At 35.3% G+C, this 13,224-nt stretch overlaps 2 protein-coding genes across 2 annotated transcripts; both read left to right on the forward strand.

The window, feature by feature from the left end:
- Positions 1–4,991: 4,991 nt before the first annotated feature.
- On the forward strand, positions 4,992–6,500 carry LOC114916028 (uncharacterized). Its single transcript, XM_029271897.2, has 4 exons — positions 4,992–5,193; positions 5,272–5,371; positions 5,472–6,285; positions 6,392–6,500. The coding sequence occupies exons 1-3, from the start codon at positions 4,997–4,999 to the stop codon at positions 6,258–6,260; spliced, it is 1,086 nt and encodes a 361-aa protein (XP_029127730.2). The 5' UTR covers positions 4,992–4,996; the 3' UTR covers positions 6,261–6,285; positions 6,392–6,500.
- Positions 6,401–8,603, forward strand: LOC145958243 (uncharacterized). The gene is made up of 7 exons (XM_083074971.1): positions 6,401–6,512; positions 6,609–6,822; positions 6,904–7,033; positions 7,139–7,462; positions 7,711–7,812; positions 7,897–8,002; positions 8,075–8,603. The coding sequence occupies exons 1-7, from the start codon at positions 6,401–6,403 to the stop codon at positions 8,143–8,145; spliced, it is 1,059 nt and encodes a 352-aa protein (XP_082931097.1). The 3' UTR covers positions 8,146–8,603.
- Positions 8,604–13,224: the final 4,621 nt, after the last annotated feature.

Here is a 13,224-nt window from a genome sequence, read left to right on the forward strand (position 1 = left end):
AAATACAATCCAAAATCATAGAAATTACAAATCATAATCCAACATTAAATCATTATTGTCTTATATTGGGCTGCACTATGACCCAATAATTTTTGTATTTTTTTTAAAAAAAATTAATCACGGGTTGGTGGGCCAACCTGGCTCACTAGGAGTTCAACCTAGGTGAGCCGGGTTGTTAGTGAGTCGGGTTCAAATTTGACCCGAATTGAAATTTTCAAATTTTTTCAACCCAACTCGGCTCGAACTCGTGGTGGGTCGGGTTGGCTCACCAGGCCAAGCCCATTTTGATAGCTCTAACTATATAGGTGAACCGTATTTTAGAGTTGACCAAAGTCAATGCTATCCCAAACTATAGGGTCAATATTTTTCCAACCACTAATGATGACATGTTAGTTTTACAAATCAACATTAGATAAAGTCAATTTGATTAACACTAGATAGAGTTGACATAACCGGCACCGGCACACAAGACTTTATAATGTTATCTATACCTATCATAAAAGGAAAATATTTGGTAACTACTTTTTGGTTTTCACTTTTCAATTGAATACTATTATCCTTAAATTCATACTATACAATTGTAAAATGGATAAATTTTTGTAACCACCTTTTTAGCTTTCACTTTTTTATGGGACATTATTATCCCTAGATTTATGGATTATCTTCTTTCAAAATCTCCTAAAAAATAAATATATAGAGGTCTGAATGTCTTTTTTCCTTGCTAGTATTGAATCGAAGGAATGAGTAGTGTAAAAATTAAAATATCAATTAATATATAAAATGTACATGTTCATGAAAAACTTTTTGACATTGAGATGAATAAATTGTCACTACAAGAATTTTGCAGATTAGCGAGGGAATTTAGCGAGGGATATAATTCCTCTCTAATCCCTCGCTAATTAGCGAGCAAATAGCTTGGATTTATATCCCTAGCTAAATTTCCTCGCTATTTGCGACCAACCTTTGTCTCCTCGCAAATCCTTCGCTAAAGTTAGTGCTTCTTTAGCGAGAAACTCAGTCCCTCGCAAATGCCTTGCAAATCCCTCTCCAAATTATGAGCCAAAATAAAAAAATAAATTTTTCATCTTGCGAGGGAGTTTTCTTGTCGCAAATTCCTCGCTAATGAATTATAAGTATAGCCCTCGCAAATCCTTCGCAAATTAGGGAGGGAAATTTTTTTTTTCGCTAATCCCTCGCAAACACTACAAGAATTTTGCGGATTAGCGAGGGAATTTAGCGAGGAAATAGCTTGGATTTATATCCCTCGCTAAATTTCCTCGCTAAATAGGAACATTTTGCGACCAACCTTTATCTCCTCGCAAATCCTTCGCTAAAGTTAGTGCTTATTTAGCAAGGAACTGAAGCCCTCGCAAATGCCTAGCAAATCCCTCTCCAAATTATGACCCAAAATAAAAAAAGGGAAAATAGGCAAGATCAAAAAGGGAAAATAGGCAAAAAAAAATGATTAGAAAAGGTTAATTTTTTTTTTAAATTATTTTCAATAAATATGGATGTGCATTCCAATTGGATGGCTGAAAGTGGAAAAAAGAAAAGAAAGACACGAACCGGTGAGTTGATAACTGAGGCATTTTATATATTTATTTATTTATTTATTTTGGTGGGTAAAGGAAATGATAAAACGGAAAAGAAGAAAAGAAAAAATGTAAAACGGAAGAGAAAGTGGCATGGATACAGACAGAAGCCCCGACCCAAGTGCCTTCATTCCTTCTCTCTCTCTCTCTGCCGCGGAGGTTAGGGTTTGATTTATCCTTCTTTTTCTCTGCTTCCAAATTTCTCGCTTCGTTTCGCACTTTGACTTCCTTTGACTTTTTCACCATGTATGGCAACATTATCTAATGCTAGCTAGCTCCATATGCATTAGCAACATATAAACACCACTCTGCTCAACATTGTAGACAAAAATAAAATGAAGATGAGAGGAGTGAAAATTATTCAATTCTTACTGAATAATCATTAATTCTTTTGTTCGGTATGAATTAGCCCCCACTGAAATTACTCAATTTTATCCTTTCTCCAAGTGACAAAGAAATATCCCCTTGTGCATCTCATGATTTTATCTATGCACTAATAGATGATGTGAAAATCATATTAAAATCTCCCATTATTTTGTCTTCATTTTCAAATTTACTTTCCAAAATTTCCTTCTCAAATTGTTTTCTTAAAAGGGGGTAGGAGAGTTTATTCCTAGACCCGCCACATAATTAGGCTTTGTGATTCTAATTACAGGTATGTTGTTAGGTGGCCATCATTGCAGTCTGTAGTGATCCATCGACACATAATCACAGGTTTGGTATCCCTACCTTTATTTTTACTTTAATTTGACTGTGGGTGCCCATTTCAACCACAAACTTTACATTGTACAACACCGTTGCTATCATTATTCTAAATCTTAATGATTATTATATACACCAAAAGCTTCCTTCTTTTCTTATCTCATGCTTATATTCTTTACACGTTCTTGGTTCTTTTAGCCTATAACCTATAATAAAGTATAAATAGAAAAAATCATTTATAGTAGAAAGAAGCAGGGCTTTGCAGGAAATCGTTCCAAGTGTCAACAAGGTATTTGACTTCTTGGACATGCCATTTTATTAATATATGTAGTTTGACACTTATCTGTAGAGCTTGTGAAATTTTGTCTATGAATAAGTAAGGGATTTTGTTTCATGTTTAACTTGACTCTATAAATGATTAAATATGCACTTCATGTTTAATTTTGTTTCTTTGTTCAATGATTTGTCTTGGTAGATTTCGGTAATTTTATGGAATCTTATAGATATTTTCATTACGAACTTGGTACGTAACCATCTACAGTTCTAAACTCTTACAAAATACTGTTGTTGCATGTAAATTTTTTTTAAAATATAATGCTTAAATGAAATTCCAAATGAATTAATGAATTGCATTGAATATTTTCCATGTCTCACATGATTTCTGTATAATAGTTCATATTTCTTTGTCTCTAACGCTACCCTATACAACACAATTTATATCTATGAAGAAGCCAATTTAGCTTCTTGTTATGTCATTGTGTTCTTTCTCGAAAGCATGATTATTTTAATGTATTAAAGCAACTATAGGGATCATGAGACCCGATCGAAGTTGGATGTTGCGAAGATTTGATTGCTTCGACATTGTAAATGAAGAATTCAGACAAGGGGTTGATGGTTTCATTCAAGTTGCTACAAGAGACTCGAAAATTGCCGATGTATCAGGGCGCATTCCTTGTCCATGCGCAAAATGTAGGAATTGATATTGGGATACTACATTTAATGTGGAAAAACATTTGTATCACCATGGATTTGTCAATGGTTATATGAATTGGACCCTTCACGGTGAGGAGACATGGAGGGATTGTGCATCAACATCTGTTGTCCATGATTGTGTTAATCAGAACAAAAATCCCTATGTGGATATGGTTATGGATGCTGCTAATGGTACATTAAATCCTGAAGTAGAAGATGTAGAAGAGGATCCAAATCCTTCAGCTGCAAAGTTTTTTAATTTGTTAAGGGATGCGGATGAACCTTTATGGAATGGTTGCAAGAAGCATACAAAATTGTCAGCTGTAACACAAATTCTAAACTTGAAGTCAGAGTTTAACATGAGTGTGAGTTGTTATGATCGAATGATTTCCATAATCAAGAGTATGCTTCCAGAATCAGAAAGGTTGCCTGAAAATTTATACAAGTAAAAAAGAATGGTTCATGAGATGGGATTAGGATACGAGAAGATACATGCATGTCGTAATCTTTGCATGTTGTATTACAAAGAAAATAGTGATAAGAATGTTTGTCTGGTGTGTAAAGAACCATGGTTTAAACCTAAGGTATCTACAAAAAACAAGGATGTGCCTTACTCAATGTTGAGATATTTCCCTATTATTCCAAGACTACAACGCCTCTTTATGTCTAAACATCAAAATATATGCGTTGGCATATAGATGGAGTGCGTCAAGATGAATCAATTATGACACATCCTACTGATGCAGAGGCATGGAAGAATTTTAATCATACACAGCCTACATTTGCTCAAGATCCACAAAATGTTAGGCTTGGACTTTGCACATATGGTTTTAATCCATTCAATAATTCAGGTAACCCATACTCATGTTGGCCTGTTTTTGTGACACCTTACAATCTTCCCCCTAGTATGTGCATGAAAAGAGAATACATATTTCTTACTCTTGTGATTCCTGGACCAAAGTCACCTGGTAAAAGTTTAGATGTCTATCTTCGTCCTTTAATTGACGAGTTAAAAATTTTATGGGACACTAGGGTTAACACCTTTGATGCATGTAAAAAGAAAAATTTCATTATGAAAGTGGCATTGATGTGGACAATAAGTGATTTTCCTGCTTATGGAATGTTGTCTGGATGGAGCACTCATGGGAAATTTGCTTGTCCCTATTGTATGGGGAACAGTAAATCATTTAGGTTGAAGAATGGTGGTAAACCTTGTTGGTTTGATTGCCATCGTCGATTTTTGCCTGTTGATCATCCATTTCGTCGTGACCGATACTCTTTCAAGAAGTCAGTAGTGGAAAACTCTTTGCCACCACAACAATTGAATGGCACATATGTCTTAAACAAAGTGAATCAACTTCAAAAAATTACTTTTGGCTTGAAATCAAACAAAGAAAAACAACCTAACTTTGGTAAAACCCATAATTGGGTTAAAAAAAGCATATTTTGGGAATTGCCTTATTGGTCCAGTAATCTAATTAGACATAACTTGGTTGTTATTCATGTTGAAAAGAATGTTTTTGATAACATCTTCAACACCGTTATGGACATAAAGGGCAAGACGAAAGACACTGCTAATGCAAGAGAAAATCTAAGGTTGATATGTAAACATCCTAGGTTAGAGCTAGTGGACGAGAATGGGAAGTATAGAAAGCCAAAGGCAACATATGTCTTGAGTTTTGATCAAAGAAAAATGGTGTGTGAGTGGATAAAACAACTAAAGTTTCCAAATGGGTATGCATCTAGCATATCACGTTGCTCGTAATGATGGTGGTGGTGAAGATAAAATTGATGATAAGTTGTCTATTTTTAAATTCCCATGTCGTCCTATTGGCAAAGGTCATAGTAGATTATTAACAGAGGAAGAACTTCATATTGTTGAGACATATGTCATTGTAAATTGCAAAAAAGTAGAACCCTATCTTCAGTAAGTTTCCTTCATAATTTTTCAAATTGTGCAATTTTTTTTTACATTAGTTGCAATATTAATTATTGCTTTTATTAGGCAATTCGAGGATTCAATAAGGGAAACAAATCCTAATATCTCTGAGGATGAAATATTAGTAGCTCGAGATAGAGATTTCAGTAGGTGGCTAAAACATCAAGTGAGTTATTTCCCCCATAATTGTCTGTAATGTATAATTTAATATGCATTATAGTAAATAATATAATTATGTGTGTTTTTGTATTTGTAATCATTTATAGGTGAGTACAGGGCAAGTTGATGATCGAATGATTCAAGAGATTAGTTATGGTCCGGTAAAGATTGTCACTTCTTATAATGGACTAATAGTCAATGGATATAGATTCCACACTAAAAGCTATGGAGCTAATAAATCCACTATGAATAGTGGGATATGTGTTCGAGGCAATATGTATGGTGATAATGATTTGGATTATTATGGCATTGTTGAAGAGATAATAGAATTGTCATATCTTGGATATCAAAACAAAGTGATTATTCTACGTTGTCACTGGTTTGACCCTTTTCATGGTGTTAAAGTAGATGAAATGTATGGACTGGTTGATATCAAACACAAATCAAAGCTTCAGTCAAATGATCCATTTGTATTAGTTAAACAGGCACAACAAGTGTACTATACGAGATACCCCCAAAGTAGGGGTAGGAATACTGGTGATTGGTGGGCAGCTTGTAAGGTTAGAGCAAAATTATTTATGGCTGAGTCATTGAATAACGAAGATTATTTGTCAAATGAACAAACTACTAATGATTATTTTCAAGATGATGGTTCAATGGGAATGCACAATATTCTTATTGATAATGAGGAGATACAATTGTTTGATGCAAATGCCCCAATGGAAGAAGTAAACATAAATGATATAAATTATCCAATGGATAATGTGCAACATGATCAATTCATCAATGACGATGAAGATGATGAGGATGATGAACTCACGGATAATGACATGGTGTTAGATGATTCAGACAATTCAAGAGATGATTTTGTTGATTCAGACGACGAGTGGTTATGAATAAATTGTTTTAATTTTTTTAATGGTATTTATTTGACTATGAAATTTCTCTTATACTTTACATTATTTTGTTCATTTTTTTTAATATTATTAGCACATGATTTCCTAATTCGTTATATTTATATTAGTAGGAACTCAAGATGCCTCCACGAGGAAGAGGACGAGGTCGAGGTAGTCACACCATCACTCTACGTCAACCTACTCAATCGTTCAATGATCCTCCAGAACTAGATCCTTTTTCTCATTCACCAGGTATATTATGTATAATTGTTAAATGACTTTAATTATTACCTTTTTATTTATTTGAATGTAATGTGCACCAATTTATTTCCATTGTGCTTGTCTTAGGTGCTACTTTCACTGATGGACCATCAACTGATGGTGGTCAATCAGCTGGTGGTGGTCAGTCTGCAACCACCACCACCCCAGTGACTGATGGTGGCCAATCATATGTTGCCCCAACATCTGATAACCCACCAATTATAGAAGAGCCTTCAAGTGTAGATTCTCACAATGAAGTAGATAGGAGACTTCTTATATCTGTGGAACAAGTTAATAACCCGTAAGTAAAGCTAAACTCAATCAATGATTAAAATTAATATTACTAATTCATAATTTACAACATGAGTATTTAAAATGGCAGAAGGAGGTTTGTTCCAGATTCTGTTACTCGAGATATTACATCGGAGCTATTCATGAGGATGCCTAATGCAGCAGCAAATTGGAAAAATTATTCTGTTGATATGAAAGAAATATTGTTCAATGATTTTATGGTAAGAAGTTATCATGTTAATATTATATATTATATTACATGTGTGTATGTATATGTGTATATATATGTATATATCAATTAATTTACTTAATTCACATTGTTGTAGAACAAGCATCGTTTTGCATCAGATTACAATCGCAGTATGGCAAGGAAGGTTTGGGATTTGACATGCATGGATCGATATCCTGACTATCTATCTAAGGCAAGGACAAAGGCAAAACAAAGGGAAAATTCAGATAATATTGAAGACTTAAAGGGTCATGGGCCAAGAGGTATAAGGACTGAGATGTGGGACGGATTAATAGATATATGGGCAACACAAGAGTGGAAAAGGAAATCTATTGCAGGTAAAAATAATAGGGCTTCCAAACCCGATGCTATGATGCACACTGGAGGGTCAAGAAGCTTTGGACGACACTTAAAAAAAATGGTATTCATAGTCAATACTTTTTCTATTAATATTGACAATTCATTTTTATGTTAAGCTCTGTCATAATATGTTACAATTGTATGATAAATGGCTTTTGGTTCTTTGTAATATGCTTGGCTAATTATACTTGATAAAAATTTCTTTTGTATCATAAATATTATAATTTTATACTATTATGTTTTTATTGATTGTGGTTTATTAATTAAATGTGTTTATGTATTTATCTTAAATTGCATATTATTTCACAGGAAGCAGAGCATAAACGTCCTATTTCTTATGGTGAATTGTACAACAAAGTTCATAAAAGAAAAGATGGTGAATATGTCTCTAACAAAGCCAAAAATTTCATTGTAAGAGTGTGTATATATTTTTAATATAAAAATTAAACATTGTTTATCTATTACTATATATACCTTGATACATTTTTTTTGTAGGAATCATATGAAAATGCTATGGCTGAAAAGTATGGGGAAGACGCATCAAAGCATCCTATAGTTGACACTGATGTTTGGACACAAATTTCTGGTGAAAATAAGAAAGGTAGAATCCACGGCATGGGTCATAGCTTAGATCTTAGCATTACTATGCATAGTTCATCTTCAACGGTTGTAGGTCCCTCTACCACACCTGTTAGAGAAGACATCACTACATTAGCTACACAAATGTCTCAAATGCAAGAATAGATGCAGTCACAATTGAATCTACAAACACAATCCCAAATGCATTGAAGGCACAAGCTAATATGCAAGCACAAATGCAGGCACAAATGAAGGCACAAGCATAAATGCAAGCACTTTTGCAACAACAAATGCAGGAACAAATGCAGACACAAATGCAGTTTTTGAGAAAAGAGATATTACCTGCCTTAAAGATGTCATCACCATCATCAGTCAAAAAACTTGGGAAGAATCAAGAATGAAAATGTTGAATTCTAGTTTTTTTTTATATTTACATTAGCATTGTTAACTCACTTGAAGAGTTTTATTATATTAGTTGCTATTGAGTATTTTTATTATGTTAGTTGGTATTGAATATTTTTATTATGTTGGTAATTCAGAATTGTTTTAGTTAGCCTTTAGTATTTTTATTTTATTTGATGCAAGTTGATGACACAATAATATATTTGATATGCAAAATACAGGTACTACAATCTTGATATCAAAACAAAACAATTATGATAGTTATAGTATGAAAAATGCAGGTAAAGATGAATATATAAATATTAAAAATAAAATTGCGACAAAGTAGTGAGAGATTAGCGATGATAACCAAAACATAACAGTAAGGGATATGCTAGAAAATAGCGAGGCATATCATGTGAAAGACAAAATAGCGAGGGAAAAAAGAGCAAATAGCTAGGAAAATATAGCGAAGGAATAGCGAGACAATTGCTAGGGAAATATTGCGAGGGAATAGCGAGATAATTGCTAGGGAAGTATTGCGAGGGAATAGCGAGACAATTGCTAGGAAAGTATTGCGAGGGAATAGCAAGACAATTGCTAGGAAAATATTGCGAGGGAATAGCGAGACAATAGCTAGGAAAATATTGCGAGGGAATAGCGAGACAATTGCTAGGGAAATATTGTTAGGGAATAGGGAAGGGTCTGCGAGGGATATTCAGCGAGGGAATTGCAAGGCCTTAGCTAAGAAATGTAGCAACGGAATAGAGAGGGGTTTGTGAGGGAACATTAGCGAGGGATTAGCTACAAATTAGAGAGGGATATTTTGTTACCCCTTAGCGAGGCAATAGCGGGGAAGCTTGACCGCAAATTAGCGAGCGAATAGTAAGCATCCTTAATATAATTAGCGAGGACCTTAGCGAGGGATTGGCGACGGATTTTGCTACAGATCAGTGAGGGATTTAATCCCTCGCTAATTAGCTACCTGTATTTAGCTAGGGAATGGTCTCTTGCAATTTCATCACTATTCCGTCGCAAATCTGATTAACGAGGGATCAGAGACAAAATAGCGAGAGAATAGTCCCTCGCTAATATGTAATTTTCTTGTAGTGTGTTTTAACTTTTTTATTCCTTTCAAATATATTTTTTACTTTAATACCAAATTTAATTTAATAACTAATCTAAAAATCATTTATCGACCATCTCAAATCAATCAAATTTTATTTTTATTTGCATTCTTCATTTTCTTAATTGTTTTCTCTCTCTCTCTCTCTCTCTCTCTCTATATATATATATATATATATATATATATATATATATATATATATATATATATATATATATATATATATAAGGGGTCATCTACCCAAACTGAAAAGGGGTTATCTACCCAAGCTGGGTCATCTACTCAGCAAGCCAATATAAAATCTGGGTCATCTACCCAACCAGCTAAGCCATCAGACTATGCTATGGCTCTTCCAACCCTTCAAGCCCTTTAGGATTGTGGGCTGACCAACCTTCCCTCCAAATCTTGGAAACAGATTTTTTTCAGAAGAACCTAATGACCTCTTCTGGGACCAAAACCTGAAATCAATTATTTCAGAAATAGCCAAATCAAAGGTTACTCTGCAATCAAAAGAATTGGTTGAGCAGCCTCAGCCAGTTACCCAGAAACAACCCTCTTCCTATCTACCAAAAGAAGGAAGATTTTACCCAACAATCCAAATGGAGCTTGAATTCTGGGATCCAAACCCAAACAAGATTTGTGAAAAAATCTTTCCACCAACTTTTCTTTTCAAACCCCTTAGTCTTAACAAGACAAGGAAATTTTACGAATTTATTTAGGTGGATTCAAAGTCTATTTCTATTAAACATAATTTTGACAAAAGCGATAACCAGCTTATCACACATTCAACAATTCAAATTCTTAAAATCTTTACTTTTAAAGATTTTGAAAACAAACCTAATCAAGTCAGAAAATTTTCTCAGCCGTTTGACCAATAGGGTATAATTACTGGGATTACATCAATGCCTGGACAAATGTTTTCTGGTTTCAAAATAAACATCATAGGCATTCCTGGCTTATTTATTTCAAACAAAAGGTTCGATATTTCTTTCCACAATGGTTTGCTGAGTGGTGGGAATTCTTCGGACCAATTCAAAATATCCTTCCCCCAGACATTAAGGAAGGATACAATCAATTCAAAGCAAGATTTGAAGAAGGGACCAACCCGTTCCACCCATCTCTTCATTTCTTCTCCAAATTTTCATTAGCTTGGATTTTTGCCTGGCAACACCAGTTCAAGAAAACCTCCACGCTCCTCCCAATCTTAGGCAAGCAAGCCTCTATTAAATGGTGGGATCAGTTTGATGCTTCCAGGGCAAACTCTCAAGGAGTGGCACTTTGGTTCCAAAAGAATCCAAAAAATCTTAAGGCCGCTAATCCAGAAACCTGCCAGTTTCTTAATCGGAAGGCTAAAATCGCAGCTGCCCTAGCAGCGTCAACAAATGATGAAGTTTTAACTGCAAATTTTCATCAAATCCTTGATCTTCTGCAGACGGACTCAGCATCAAGTTCGTCAAAAGGAAAAGCAAAGAAAGAAGTATCTTCCCCATCTTCTTCATCCGGATCATATTTCCAGAATGAGGACGATTGCTTCGGAATTAATCTTGAAGAAGCATCCGAGGAGGACTAATCTTTATCAATCATCAATAAAATTATGTATTAATCATGATAATCTTATACCCAGGTGGTCATATTAACATTCAATTTCAGGAATTCCCTGTACCACAGGTAGTCATCGCCATCTACCGTTATTACTCCAGTCCAGAAGTCTACATTGACATCTACCCAATCTGAAGACATCAACAATTTCAGTCATTACTGCTCATTTTGCGGAAGTGTACTGTTCACTTTACTTCACTATAGCGGAAAATTTCATTTTACTGTTGAAATAGTAATCACTGTTGTAATAGTAAATTTAGTTTTCCTATTTATACCAATCTCTACCCATGTTCTGAGGCAGAACTTGTAAGGGAGAAACACCTTCGTGTAAGAGAGCCTAGAGTGAGAAACTCCTCCTTCTCTCGTGCCTTTGTATTTCTTATTCAATCAATACAACTCTTTTGTATTAAATCTTGTTCTTTCTTGCATTACATTTCTGCATCATAAAGTTTGTGAAAACCTGGGATTTGTAAGCCTGACTCGTCAGGTGTGCCCTTGATACCCAGTATTGTGCGGACTACCGCCGTGTAAATCTGGTTTACTGTTGCATCTGCACATTCCCTATTCCCCTCTTTCCTAGATCCACTTTAGGGACATCTGGAGCCAGCTTTCCCAACCTCAAACCAAACAAAGAATTATGAGTCTTCATGATCGTTTTCAGAATAACATATGCTCTGATCTCCCTAATGCTTTCTGGGATAGGAAAAGACATATGGTTAGTCTTCCTTACGAAAAGGATTTTACCGATAGACAAATCCCGACCAAAGCTCGGCCTATCCAGATGAGTCATGAACTTGTCAACCATTGCCAAAAGGAGATTAAAGATCTTCTTTCCAAAGGATTAATTAGAAAGAGCAAGAGTCCTTGGTCTTGTGCAGCCTTTTATGTCAATAAGGCTTCTGAAATCGAACGAGGTGCCCCAAGGTTGGTCATCAACTACAAACCACTCAATCAAGCTCTTCAATGGATTAGATATCCAATCCCCACCAGATGTCCCTAAAGTGGATCTAGGAAAGAGGGGAAGAGGGAATGTGCAGATGCAGCAGTAAACCAGATTTACACGGCGGTAGTCCGCACAATACTGGGTATCAAGGGCACACCTGACGAGTCAGGCTTACAAATCCCAGGTTTTCACAAACTTTATGATGCAGAAATGTAATGCAAGAAAGAATAAGATTTAATACAAAAGAGTTGTATTGATTGAATAAGAAATACAAAGGCAAGAGAGAAGGAGGAGTTTCTCACTCTAGGCTCTCTTACACGAAGGTGTTTCTCCCTTACAAGTTCTGCGTCACAACATGGGCAGAGATTGGTATAAATAGGAAAACTAAATTTACTATTACAACAGTGATTACTATTTCAACAGTAAAATGAAATTTTCCGCTACAGTGAAGTAAAGTGAACAGTACACTTCCGCAAAATGAGCAGTAATGACTGAAACTGTTGATGTCTTCAGATTGGGTAGATGTCAATGTAGACTTCTGGGCTGGAGTAATAACGGTAGATGGCGATGACTACCTGTGGTACAGGGAATTCCTGAAATTGAATGTTAATATGACCACCTGGGTATAAGATTATCATGATTAATACATAATTTTATTGATGATTGATAAAGATTAGTCCTCCTCGGATGCTTCTTCAAGATTAATTCCGAAGCAATCGTCCTCATTCTGGAAATATGATCCGGATGAAGAAGATGGGGAAGATACTTCTTTCTTTGCTTTTCCTTTTGACGAACTTGATTCTGAGTCCGTCTGCAGAAGATCAAGGATTTGATGAAGATTTGCAGTTAAAACTTCATCATTTGTTGACGCTGCTAGGGCAGCTGCGATTTTAGCCTTCCGATTAAGAAACTGGCAGGTTTCTGGATTAGCGGCCTTAAGATTTTTTGGATTCTTTTGGAACCAAAGTGCCACTCCCTGAGAGTTTGCCCTGGAAGCATCAAACTGATCCCACCATTTAACAGAGGCTTGCTTGCCTAAGATTGGGAGGAGCCTGGAGGTTTTCTTGAACTGGTGTTGCCAGGCAAAAATCCAAGCTAATGAAAATTTGGAGAAGAAATGAAGAGATGGGTGGAACGGGTTGGTCCCTTCTTCAAATCTTGCTTTGAATTGATTGTATCCTTCCTTAATGTCTGG

Source organism: Cajanus cajan, chromosome 5 (assembly GCF_000230855.2).
Source record: "Cajanus cajan strain Asha chromosome 5, NIPB_CcT2T_4, whole genome shotgun sequence".
Taxonomy (NCBI): Eukaryota; Viridiplantae; Streptophyta; class Magnoliopsida; order Fabales; family Fabaceae; genus Cajanus; species Cajanus cajan.